A 13968-nucleotide genomic window follows, 5' to 3' on the forward strand; every position below is an offset into this window, starting at 1 on the left:
CCTCCCCTGCAAATTAAGCACCATCATGCTCGGTTGGGCAACCACACCACCTGGGACAGACTAAAGGGGATTGTGGGGGGCAGGGGCTGTGGAGACCCTAGATATTGGCCCTGAGGTCCAGGAGTAAGAGTGCCTCTGCACCTCAGATGGCAAGAACATCCAGGCTTGTGGAGATGACCATCCCGATAGAAGGTAACCAGGTTCTAAGCCATGAGAAACTTTCAAGGTAAGCCCAGTGACCAGAACTTTCAGAGACTTTCATCTCTGAAAACTGCACAGAGAACTTGTTTTGTAAACCACCCAGATAACTTGCGTTTTGGGCGGTATAGAAATGAAATGAAAGAATGAATAAATAAAATAAAATAAAATAAAATAAGAAGCCAGGACGGCTGTTTAAACACTATCAAGATACGTTTCCATTGCTTGGCCTCAGTGAGCAACCCAGCAACCACATTTTGAACAAACTGCAGTTTCTGGACAGTCTTCAAATGCAATCCCATGTACAATGTGAAGCAATGGTAAACTTGTCCGATTAATTTCAGTAAGACTGCTTATGAGTAATTTAATCTGGATGTAAGCCAGAGTAGCCCATCTCAGAACTTTAACATTTAAATATGTGCCTATACACATATATACATAAAACCACCAATTTAAGTGTTACAGTTAGGGAGACATATTAATTAATGTGGCTCATATCCACATTAAGCTACTGATAAGCAGTGCTGTTGAAATTAATTTGTCCTATTACTTTCAATGGAAGTACTCAGAGCTAATTTTCTGCAGCCTGTCAGTCAGGCTGGGGGGACGGGTATGCTGAGCTTCAAGCTAGAAGGACCTCTGACTTGCTATAAGGAAACTTCCTATGTTCCTATGCAAACAAGAGCAGAGGAGGAGGGTCTTCCCCCTCCCCCTTTACAATGGACACATGGTTGAGGATGTGTCAGCTTCAAGGCCTTAGATGGGGGATAAATAGCTTGGCTGCCATGAGGGGTGGGGCAGGAGGGAGCCCTTCAATTACCCCCGTGGGCAATAATACCCCTTGCTGGGAATCCCTGCATTCTAAGACAGTTTCTGTGCCAAAATCAGGCTAGACTGAAATGAATCTAGATCAGGCCAGGAATTCCAAACCTCGGGGTCCCCAGATGAGTTGGACTACCACTCCTATTATCTCCCAGTTACAATTGTTGCAGGTGGTAGGAGTGGTAGTCCAACTACATCTGGGGACTCAGAGTTAGGAACCCCTGATCTAGATAACTGATATCATCCAAGAATAGCAGAAACTTTCAAACCATCACCCATTCAAGTACCTTGTCCAGGAAGAGAATATTAGCAATCACCTGATAGTTGTTACAATCCTGTTACAACTACTTGAACCGTCCTGCTTCAAACTGATGAACAGGTACCTGCTAGCCCTTTCAAATGCACACTCTATATAGATGTTCTTATTAATCTAAGGCTGTGGCCATATGCACACGTACTAGGAAGTAAGTCCCACTGGACACAGTGGGACGTCCGCCCACATATACATGCATACGATCAAGCTGCTTTATACGTTTTAAAAATAAACCATTGTAAATGTCCTACTTCTCCTTCCCTGGTTTGTTTTCAGTTCCCTCTCTCCAGTGGGAGCTAATGTAGGATGCTTGGGCTGGGACATTTCCACTGATTTCCCATACCATCAATTAGTTATGCTGGTACGATTGTGCCAGTATAGTTAAGCTGAAGAGTGTTTTAAACGTTCCACCATTTGTAAGCCCTGAACATTCTATTGCTTATAAAATCAGAACCATTTGTCTGATCTGCCTGGGCATCAGCACACATTCACTAGGTGACATGAGACACCTCCCCTGTAAATTTGGGGAAGATCAGTTGGGAAATGGCTTAGCTAGAGCAGTTTAATGCTTTTCTCTTTTGAACATGGGTTTAAAGGGTTGGCAACATTTTTTCGGACTGAGGAATTGCTATTTAAATGAATTTGTAGTCCATTTGCATAGTTTCAGCCTTTAGACTGCATGCCAGAAAAGTGCCTTTTGTATATCCTCCTTGAACCCAATTGATTGCTATTTTATAATTGATCCCCAATTGATTGCTATTTTATAATTGATCCTCAAAGTTGGGTTTTAAGAGGCAGAAAAATGAATGTTTAATGCTAACAGAGCAAGTTTGAGGTTACCGTGCCCACAGCACTGCCCACAAAAAACATGGCAGTTGACTCACTGCTCTGTCCCTCCAGCTGCCCTGACCCGGCTGCCCACTGCCGCTGCTCCTGTCTACCTCTCCTGCCTGCTGCTCATTCTGGCATGAGCCTCTCACCTGTTCAAGCGTGCTCCTTGCCTTGGCCCCGAGCCCCGGCAAGCCAGCATTCCCTGTTGGCTCTCCCGGACTCTACCCCCAGGGATCAGATGGCCTCCACGCATGTGTGGACTCCGCACATGCAGATTCCACACATCCATGGAGGCCATGTGAGCCCTGGGGGTAGAGTCCGGGACAGCCAGCAGGAAATGCTCCCACCCATCGCTCCGTTCCAGCGTGTGCCCCTCACCCATTCAGGCACATACCTCGTCTTGGCCCCCAATCCTGGCAAGCTGGTGTTCTCTGCTGGCTGCCCCAGCCTCCACCTGCAGGCCTCATTATCTGAGTCCTATGTGTGGAGGCAACTGGCAGGGAACACTGGCTAGCCGGAATTCGAGTCAGTTTGCATTCAAACCATTTCAGTTCAAGGGGCTCGAACCAGATCCGGTTCAGCATGGGTCTGAACCAAACTGATTGGACCCGTTCGGGCCCAATCCTGATGAGGATTCCCCTTTACTGGTAAAGGGACAACGGGAGCAGGGGGACTTCCAAATGTGTTTTTAAAAGTAGAAAAAAAATAACAAAAATTACTCACTAAGTGAGCTGGTGGTGGCTGCAGGGAGGCAGCAGCAGCTCCTCTGACTCTCACTGGCCTCCTGCCCCCACATAGTCCAGGGCCACCTTGGGCCCAATTCAGGCCTTCTTCTGCCCATTTCAGGCCTCCACACATGCATGGGGGCCGTTTCTTTTACCCCGGCGCATGCACACTGGCCTTTTGAGTGAGCCAGGCCTGGCCTGGTTCAAATTCAAACAGAGCCGGAAAAACTGGTTTTGTGCACATCCCTAGAATCAAATTATGTCAAGCAGGAGAACTGTGAGATTTATGGAAAATTTCTGGAAATATATGTAGTTTTGGACATGGTTTTTAAAGCATTTGTTATTTTTATGATCATTGTTGTTTGTGTGTGTGTTTTTATTTTAAAGAAGGGGGGGGTGAAGTACAGATTTAAAGTGAACACAAATCACCTGCTTCTTGTTGTGTCCTTATTAACTGCTAAATAATCATGAGATGAGATCACATGGTCACTATTACGAAATCCACTAATTTCATTTACTTGTTTTTTTCAGGTAGGGGAGTGTGTGTGTGTGTGTGTGTGTGACTATCTTAGCTGAAGGTTTTACACAGTTTTTGGTGTTCAACATCAGGAAGTTTTACCTTGTGGTTTAGCTAAGCTCTTCCCCATAGTGTTTAATAATATTCCCCTTTTTTAAAACACCTGGAAATTCAGTAATCCAAAAACCTTTGATTTAAAATTAGAGTTAAGCTGCTTTACATTTTTATTGTGCTTTAAAAAGAATGGAAATTGCAAGTTAAGGCGCTCATCTTAACTTCCACACCATAAGTTGTAAAGACTTTATACAATCTGGTATATGATGATGGCTCCAGAAATGAGGGTCCATGTACCTACACTTTGCTTTGATCAGAGATGCACCAGACAGAAATTCATCAGGGGCATCACTAGGAAGTTATTAGGGAAACTGCACCTGTCAAATGCCTGCCTGCACCTGATAAATGTCTGCCTGATAAATGACTGCCATCTCTCCCCAGCCCAATATTCAACTGAAACACCAAAGCAAAGCATGGGTGCATGGAGCCACATTTCTAAAGCCATCATCATACACCAGACTGTACAGTCTTTACAGCTTATATGGCATGAAAGTTAAGATGGGCACCTTAACTTGCAATTTCCATTTTATTAAGAGCACAATTAAAAATGTAAAGCAGCTTAATTCTCATTTTAAAATTAAGGTTTTTGGATTACTGAATTTTCCTCATTGTTTGAAGAAGAAACTTCAACAGCCGTTCTGCATAAAGCTGTGGTAAAGTGTGCCATCAAGTTGGTGTTGACTTCTGGAAACACAGAGCCCTGTGGTTGTCTTTGGTAGAATACAGGAGGGTTTTACGTACCATTGCCATCTCCCGTGCCATATGAGATTATTCCTTTCAGCATCTTCCTATATTGCTGCTGCCCTATATAGGTGTACCAGTGGGGATTCAAACCAGCAACCTCTGGCTTGCTAGTCAAGTCATTTCCCTGCTGTGCCATTAGGTGCCCACAGGAATTGTACTGACTTCATAATATTGCAGGGGGCGGGGGGATGCACATGAGAAAGGAAGTAAGTTACAATGCTGTAATTGGTACTCAGGGGTAATTCCATTGTAATGAGCTGGCTCCATAGAAAGCAACCTGTGGAGAAACACATACTTGAAAACTGCCGAGTATTCATGTAAAATCCTTGTGGATTTTGTACAAAAGAATCAAGGACAAAAGCCTAGATTCCCACCTTCTGTTATTTCCTGCAAAATACACATACACCTTGCCACACACCTGCACAACATCTTTTTGGTTTGTTTTATTGTGAGGAGCCTCATTATGGATACAGGGGGTAACAACTGAATTGGAGAGAGTACAGTCTATATTCCTAAGAGCAATCTTTGCAGTGCCTAGGTGCATGTCATACTCTGCTCTTTGCCTGGAATCTGGGTCTTTTTCTATAGTCTGTAAAGCTTGGGAATCTACTTTTGCTAGATGGATTAAACTCTGTTTAGAGATTTGGGAATTTTCTTTTTTCCGTTACTTATGGTTGGACTCTTATCCAAATCCCTGGCTATCTTATGTAAACAACAAAATAATGCATTTGGGACTCTCTCCTTCTGAACTACTTACTCTGGAGAATAATGTGAAGGAAATATTATCTCTACGGTTGCATGACATTGAACATCAGGAACGTACGTCTTCGGCTAACAGGACCTGCTCTCCCCTACACTTTGGGATCCCCCCCCCCACGGGAGATAGATGTACAAATTATCTAACAACGCTTAACTTCTCCAAGTTTCGGGTTGTGTTTGCTCGGGCTCACTTACATGTGCTGCCCTCCTCTCTTTTGGAAAGGAGGTTCGCTAAGGATTCTTCAGCTACGGTTTTCTGCCCTTGTGGCTCTGGCCTCCTGGAAACTGTTATCCATGTTTTGTTATATTGCTCTTTGTATCAAGGTGTTAGAGAAGAACTTATTTCCTCCCCCCCCCCCGTTAGTTAGATTTCCTGGAAGGTGTGAGCTTTTTTATACACAATATTGCCTTGCGGATACAAGCTGTGAGATCACAAAAGTGGTGGCCAAATATTTTTTTATATTGCTATGAGATTAAGGTCTCAGTTGTAGGAGTTGTTTTACTGTTTTTAAAGTAATCTATCCTGGATGTTTGTATACTGTTTTATTGTGTATAATTTTCAGTCACTATTTGTGTTTATTAGTTATATTTGTTATTCTTATTTTTATCTCTTGGCTGGCCAACGGCTGTAATAAAAACCAATTGATTGATTGTTTTATTGTGCATTATTTCCTCCATGTTCTCCATGGAGAAGAAATCTTTCAGCCTAGTTGCTCGAGAGTTGGGTTGCTGTCACTTGGTTTTGTTTTGTTTTCAACCCTTCCATATTTTTAGGTTGATTTGCGTCACCCAACATTAAAAAATGGGAGTGAAATTGTTCTCTGTGTGAAGAAGTAGCTAGCCGATGAGGCGGAAATAAAAGAGGGCCTTGCGTGAAAGTGGCTGGTGGCGCGTGTGTTGCTTGGAACATTGAAAACGCTCCCGAGAGGCTACACTCATCCTACCTACGGGCCTGTAAAAAAATTTCCACTTCGCGGGTGGGAAAAGTTCAGGAAAGCAAGCTAATAAATAGATATATGATACATATGCATGAGGCCTGTGATGTCATGAGAAGCGGAGCTCTGCCGTGCGGCCTCCCAGGAGCGCCATTTCCTGGAGGTGACGGTGAGCCGCGAAGAAAGAAGGCCAAAGCGAAGAAGAATTCCCGAAGGAAGTCGCGGCGGCGGTAGCAGAGAGAGGGTGCTCCGAGCTCGGCAAATGCCAAGCGGTGTTTGGTCGCTGAATGAACTCTGTGTACTGCAGGAGGCCAGCAGGGGGGGACCTTCTCAGCTCGGAGATATTGGATTACAAACTCAGGGAAGAGGAGGATCTGCCCCAGCATTTGTAGGTACGGCTCTTGAATCTTCCACATCAGGCTCCGCTCCTTGCAATTCCAGATCGTGTATGTAAACAGATCTCCTTCGCAGCCGGATCGCCAGAGAGCCCGCGTCAAGCTCCGCACTCTCCGGAGGGAGCTTCTTCACTGAGGGCATCGCTTCGGTTCTTTTTCGCTTTGCCATCCGCCCATCCGCCCCTGCTGCTGCTGTTTCTCCCTCCTCCTCTCCTCCTCCTCCTCCTCTCCTTCCCTCCTCCTCCTCTCGCTCTTTATTTTGTTTGGATTCAGCGAGGAGAGGCAACTGGTTTGGAGGTAGCAGGGAGAATGGTGATAAAGATGATGATGTGGAAGAGATGGAGATGAAGCAGACTATGCAGATCCGGGGACTCCTGTTGCTGCTGCCGGCACTATGGGCTCTCTTTCCGCGGGACACCACGGCTGTAATAGGTAAGGCTGCCCAGCGCCAGAGTCCCCGATAGCTGAAGCGGCGACCTGTTGTCTCCTGCGGCAGGAATCTGCTATTATTCCTCCTCAGCTTCCCCATCGTCACCTGCTTTGAACTTAGGTGTTATGCTTCCCAAGTTTGTCTCTGGCTCTTCGGTTCCTGAGTGACTGCTGCCCTGTTCTGTTGTTTTATGGTTGATCTGGACCCTGATCTAAAAGATCACAGTGATAATTTCTCCCCATCCCCTGCCCTTTTCAAGATGTGCTATTCCTATCCCAGTCCTTTCCAAGATTTGTTGGTTAACAACTCTTGTTGGCAATTTACTTATCCGGAAGGGACTCCCTGGAGGTGGGAGAATACTCTCTGTCACTATAAGTAGAGCAGTCACATTTTCTTCTTCCCTGTGAGTTGTGGAACTGGCCTAAATCTTTTGCTAATTGCTAATCAGAGCTGAAACAAGTTACAAAACTTAATTAGAGAAAATGTGTTGTGGTGTTTTTTTTAATAATCCCTGGGTTTTATTTTATGAGTGGCTTGGATTCTTTTCTTTAATCTTTCATTCTGTATGAATGAATGGTATCTGCAGTAGAGTCAACAGTTTGCAGCTATTGTATCATCTGAATTCAGTTCTCTTGCCCCCCCCCCCCTTTCCACAATGGTATGGAAATCTAGCTCTTTTTCACAGCGTGAATGCATTCTTGGAACAGTCATGATTTCACTGCTCCTCTGACATGTGAGCTTTCTCACCTGAATACCTTGATTGGGTGAACTGGTTCATTTTTCAGCCAAGTGCCTAACATGATGGTCTTCTTTTCTAAGCATCTCCATGCGTGGGTGTCCTTGTTAAATTTGTAGAGGTCCTGTGTGATAACACCACAGGACTCCCTGCCCTCAGGTGGACTTATTCTGTGGTTAGCATCTGGAGGGGAGGTGGGGATCCTAAGTTTATGAATGGGTCACCTGTGTCAAAGTATGGCTTGAGAGAGCTGTTCCATAGAGTATCTTTGTTTGAAATGTCCCTGTATTTAATACATGTCCAAATTTTACTAAAATAATAACCGTTTGGAATTTTTGTAACACTGGTTGCTAATTGGATCTGGACTCTTAAAATGTGTCTTTGGATTTTGGTGCCTGCATTTATACTGCTATATTATTAATATAATATTAGCCATTATACATAAGAAGGGTCTCCTTTTTCTGTGTGTCACTTGATGCTAGGTACTCATCCTTGTGGCAACTGAGAAACCAACAAGATTGCTTTTCAGAATGGTGATGAAATTACAAAATATACAAAAACTTCAGGGTACATGGATTCATATGAGTGCTCATAACATGTATTCCATGAATATTTTGGGAACAAACAGTGCTTCTCATTATGACTGCAAAAAGAGAGAGAAATAAATCTGAGGCAATGAGTGAGTCAGTATACTGCATTTACACAAATTTTTCAAATTAATATTTCTTCCTCTGTCTCACTTCATTTAGTGTACAAGGAGGTCAAGTGATTAGCCATTTCTTTATGGACCCCCAGATTTCATATCTGACAGACAAATTTGATTGGGAGAAAAGTTAGAAAGATAGTTAATGTTAAGGCTTTGAATTGAGACTGCGAGTTCCGTTCCTCCTATCAATTCACCTTGCCCAAGTAAAGCACTGCTAAATGCAACTGAATTTCCAAGGGCACACTGCTGCAAGTTGCAACTTATCATTTACCTTGCTAAAAGGCTGGAGTCCACCTACAAGTGGACCTGATGCTGTTGGCCAGCTCAGATTGTTTGGGTTAAGACTGCCAGTTCCTGACATGTAAACAAAGCCCATTGTATTAGTAGTTCCAGTTCAGGGCACTTGCTGATTCCAGCCCTGGCACTGCAATGATTCACTTTCCTGCTGTAGCACTAGGAGTCGCCATTCTTAAGTGATGTCTGAAGCTGTTAAAGCCACTGGTAATGTCTCCAGGTTGTGAGCTGGCAATTCTAGGAGGGGTTCATTTGGTATCTGTTTCCAGGATTAGATTATTAGTGTGGTTGAATATGTGAAGGCTGGAGGCAAAAGAAGCAAAACTGAAAGAAGTAACGTACCCTGACTCACCGGCACCAGGTTGGCACTGTCGCCCACACGTTCCTCAGCATTACATGGGTAGTTCTGAGCTGCCTAAATTGCTGAGGGCTCCTAAGGAAGCACTGGCAATCTTGAACAAGAGCATGCCCTCAGTTTGGGAATGCTAATTACACTAGAAATAACCCCTGCTAGCTGATCAAAGAGACACCTTTGAAAGTGGTGAATCTCCTCTGTGTAGCAAGTGGAAAGCAACAGGCCCTGTTCCAGCATAGCATCCCTCCAGTGCTTGTTGCCAGTGTCTTATGTTTCTTTTTAGACTGTGCGCCCTTTGGGGATGGAGAACCATATTTTAATTAGTTGTGCTGTTGAGTCAGTGTCAAATCCTGGCACTCACAGAGCCCTGTGGTTGTCTTTGGTAGAATACAAGAGGGGGGTTACCATTGCCATCTCCTGCACAGTATGAGATGATGCCTTTCAGCATCTTCCTACATTGCTGCTGCCCGTTATAGTTGTTTCCCATAGTCCGGGAAACATACCAGTGGGCATTCGAAGCAACAACCTCTTGCTCTCTAGGCAAGTTACTTCTCCGCTGTGCCATTAGGTGGCTATATTTTAATTACTACAGCATTATTTTTCTTTGCAAACCCTTCTGCGGACTTTTTGTTGAAAAGCAGTATATCAGTATTCATAGTGGTAACAGTAGGAAGTGGCATGTAAATGTTCATAGTAGTTGTAGTATATTAGGAATTAATATAAGTAGTGCTTCTGAAGTGTGTCTGTATTGCTTTAAGTATTTGCACTCTTGTGCTCTTCCGCAAGACTGCCGGGGCTTCTGTAGGAGCCCACAACACTGCAGGCAGCTCAGAACTGCCTGCATTACATAGCAGAATATGTGGGCCAGTATCTGAAAACAACAACAACAACAACAAATATTTATATACCACTTTTCATCCAAAGGTTCCAAAGCGATTTACATAGAGAAATAATCAATAAACTAGCTGACCTGGCACAGAGCATCTGTGCCCCTAGTTCTCCCTGGCTCCCCCCCTTCAGCCCCATATTGTTCCCCTCCCATCCCAGTTCATTCTCCCCCCGTCCCAGTTTATTCTCCCCACCACCAGTTTATTCTACCTCTGCGGCTGGCCACCACATCCCCTCCTCTGCCTCCCACTGGCACTCCTGTCTTTTGGCCAGCAGGTGGACTGGAGAGGGAGGCTGTGCTGCCCTATCCACCGCCCACCGGCTGCCCTCATCTCCCCACCATCACCGGTGTTCCTGTCTTTTGACCCGCCCGCCACCATCTCCCCCACCGTTGCTGCCTTCTTCCACCCACCCATCACTCTTCCGTCCCTGCCACCGCCACGTTCCCCTGCCTGCTGGCCAGCCAGCCAGCCAGCTGAACGTCTGCCACCGCCACCACCATTTTCTTCCCTCCCACCTGTACTCATGGCTATCCAGCAGCTCTCCAAACTCTCCCAAGAGCTGCCATGCATGGGATTAGCCATGGGCACATCTTAGAGAATTAAATAGATAGATAAGATGGATCTCTGTCCCCAAAGGGCTCACAATTTAAAAAGAAACATGATAGACACCAGCAACAGTCACTAGAGGTACTGTGCTGGGGGTGGTTAGGGCCAGTTATTCCCCCACCCTGCTAAATAAAGAGAATCACTATGTTTAAAAGGTGCCTCTTTGCTCATTTAGCAGGGGCTATGCCTGATAAACAAGACTGAGTTGCTTAGAGCTCTTTGCCAATCAGGGTTTGGAGGGAGAAAATTGAAAGTTGGGAATGCTCTACTGTTTCTCCAGGGCTCCACAGGATAAGGACCAGTTCAAGGATTAGAGCAGCCAAGAGGGAACTGCGTCTGTAGGTGAAAACTCTACATGGTGTAGAGCTCATACACATGAACACATATGAGCTACATGTGTGAGCCCATACATGTAGCTCATCCCTTTGCTTGGAGAGCCTTATATTGGTATAGATGCCACCAGGAGTGCTAGATGGAATGTCTCTGTGCTGATCCCTGTAATAAGCAACCTTTTCTTATCATGGCCACACCAGTCTTAAGCAGCCTCCAGTCGCAAAGAACCTGGGTTGTGGTCTTGCACAGATCAGGCATATGACAGAACAGTCTGAAGGATTAGGGGCCGGCTCCCTCACATGTCTCCAGTCATCCATTTTCTTCTCTGAAGAATGGATTTTATTTATTTTTGCTAGCAATAATCTGCTTTTGCTGATAATGTAAATGAGCCAGCTGCAGAGACATCTAGCAGCACTCAGTTGTTGTCAGTTCTAGCTAGTAATTAGTTTATCAGGTAATAGAAATCTGTTTCCTAATTAGCTTATTACAGTAAGTACCCATAGGAACCAGGCTTGGCAAGGACGAGTAGCCAACAGAGAGTCCACAGTATTTTACTACTTTCTGCTGAGTGTTTTGGTTTTTGTGGGATTTTTGAGGGGGGACTTGATCACAGCAGCTCCTTCACCCGTTGGCAGGACACACTTTGCAGCTGGCAGGTGTGTTGAGGGTGATGGGGATAATGTGCCTCCTGCCCCCATGGGTGATGGAGCCCAGTCAGGTAGACTTGCCTGTCTCTTAAGAGAAGAGCAACTCAGCTAATGTTCTGGTTTGCCAAGTTATTGGCTAGCACAGTTTTCCTGTTTGTAAGCAGGATTTATCTATGCTTTATATGTCATTACATAATTGGTGTTGGGTCTTTAAATTGCAAGCAGTTTCCATCTGACTGGGAGAGGTATGTAGCTAGGAGCCACACTTCTCTTTGGGTCCAGATCCTTAGCAATTGTTAAGCTGTTCCTATTTAGCCATTCTTATTTCCATAATCACTACATTTTGAACTTCAGTGCGGCCAGAACCTAAGGAGTATACTCGTGAGTCAAATGGGCCATAACCCAAAATTTGGCTTTAAAAAAGCCAAATCTGGCAACAGAGTTTTGAAGAGACACCTAATGATTGGGTTTAAATTATTTCTGTAAGAGTTCAAATAGATAGCAATGGGTGGAAACTGGGAGAAATCTATATATGCTATAAAATTTGTGTAAGTCTGTGCGTGCATACGTGCATGTTCATTTTATATATGAACACACACACACACATATACAGTTAGCTGCTGATCTTTCCAAGCCTACCTATTGTTAAGCAATCACTCGATTCCTTTTAATAAATGCCAAAAGAAAACCCTGTCCAACTGGCTGCTTAAGCAAGCTCCCCCCTGCCCACCTCCTGAAATCAATTCCTCCTTATACTATGTCTGGTATTCTCCTTCAAAGATGTACTGCACTTTGGAACCTCAGCAAAGGTGGGAACTTGGATCTTAAGTTGCCTCTAAAGATAGCAGTGTTTGTTCATGATTAACCCTTTCAGCCATGTGGATTGTAGTAGCAGTTTTGCTGCTACAAGATGTTGCTTTAGTTCACAAGGTTGCCTGTCATTTTAATGCTTGGATTTGGGGTGTATATTGTATATCTGTATTGGGTTTTATTATTACATATGTTGCACAGAGATCAGCTGCTTCAGTATTATGCATGATGCTTTCTGAGGATGCTTTCTGCTATATGCACACATCCTTCATGCCATTGCTGAATTAAATAATAAGAGGTTAGATCATCTTTCTCAGTGGTGTGATTAACTCCTTTGCCCAACAACAACAAAATGCTGTGCCTAAGTGTAAAAGATCATTTTGCCAGTTTCAGTGCTCTTAGCAATTTAATTAATGAGTCCCACACAAGGAAAAATTACAAAGAACTTGGTATGGGAACTAGTGGATAAACAGGTTGTTAATCCAATAAAAGAAGAAAGTGCTTTCTCCTGCAGAGTCCTCTGGTGGGTAAACATCACTGATTTGCAGATTACTTACTAGTGCACTAAGCCTTGCAGAATCCCCTCATACCAGCTCCAGCTTCTTATGCTTAGCCAAAAATTCCCTTTTAATTTTCACATCATAGGGCACAACGAGCAATTGCCAGTTCGACATAAAGATGTTCAAAGATTAGCAAGTAGGCAGGCAAGGATGTTGCTATAGCTCTGGTATGCTGGCAAGACACTAAGTGCAGTATAGCAGACATTGAGGCTATTCTCACACACTGTGGAAACCAGGCTAAGGGAACGCCGCGTGAGAACCACTGCGCGTGAGAACCACTGCGCGTGAGAACCACTGCGCGTGAGAACCACTGCGCGTGAGAACCACTGCGCGTGAGAACCACTGCGCGTGAGAACCACTGCGCGTGAGAACCACTGCGCGTGAGAACCACTGCGCGTGAGAACTGCCGGGAGCCACGTGGCTCACTTCAGCAAATCCTCTTGGATAGCCCACCGCTTAACCCGGGTTATGGGCACAAGAGCACCCAAAAAGCGGGTTAGAGGATTGTGTGTTACCGTGGTGCGGCTCTGTGCTGCAGCGACTCATGAGTGGCCCCCCGACGGGGAAGCTACAACAAGCCTCCGGCATCGGGAGACTCCCCAGAATGCCCCGCGTACTCGTATGGGTCATTCTGGGTCTTCCAGGGGCCAGGAGGCCCCTGAACCTTGCTGCCCCAGCTGGTTCCCTGACAGATCCAGTAATGGTCTGGGTGGCCGATCCAGCTGCCCAGGGAAGGCTCCCTGCTTGTCTGCAGGGAGAGTGGGTCAAGCCCGCTCTCCCCGCAGAACCCCTTTAGGCTCTTCATACTGCTTGTGTGGAGGGCCTTATTCAGTGTAATGTAGGCCTCACTGAGGTGGTTAACGTGGGTTTGGGCTGTCCACTTCAGAGCTGATGGAGGTTCAGATAACTGAGTGCTTCTCCATTTAAAAAAATATAGTCCCTCAGCATAGAAAACTGATAGTCAGAGAGAAGTCACAGAGAGAGGGCATGCCCTCACCTCTTGCCTGTGGGCTTCTCAGAGGCATCTGGTGGGCCACTGTGGGAAACAGGATGCTGGACCAGGATGCTTGGGCCTGATCCCGTTCTTATGTGCTTAGGTGTTCTAGCTAGTCTACTTTCTAACATGCTAGTTTTTTACATGGAGGACAGACTGATCGTTCATTTATGTGAATGAACCTCCACCTGCAGCCTGACACACAAGAGACAGGTTTGCCGCCTGTCAGAACTAGGCCATAGGTGTCATTCTAT

General features: G+C 45.2%; 1 protein-coding gene across 5 annotated transcripts in view; it reads left to right on the plus strand.

The window, feature by feature from the left end:
* The first annotated feature begins 6110 nt into the window (after nucleotides 1–6110).
* Nucleotides 6111–13968, plus strand: part of TYRO3 (TYRO3 protein tyrosine kinase) — a 119585-nt gene continuing 111727 nt past the window's right edge. For all 5 annotated transcript variants that reach the window (XR_008313018.1, XR_008313019.1, XR_008313020.1 and 2 more), the window contains exon 1: nucleotides 6111–6785. Coding sequence is in view for 2 of the 5 variants with exons in the window: in XM_053283189.1 (XP_053139164.1) it covers nucleotides 6692–6785 (94 nt within the window). In the remaining 3 variants the exon portion in view is untranslated. The remainder of the gene's footprint in view (nucleotides 6786–13968) is intronic.

This window comes from Hemicordylus capensis, chromosome 1, assembly GCF_027244095.1.
Source record: "Hemicordylus capensis ecotype Gifberg chromosome 1, rHemCap1.1.pri, whole genome shotgun sequence".
Classification (NCBI taxonomy): Eukaryota; Metazoa; Chordata; class Lepidosauria; order Squamata; family Cordylidae; genus Hemicordylus; species Hemicordylus capensis.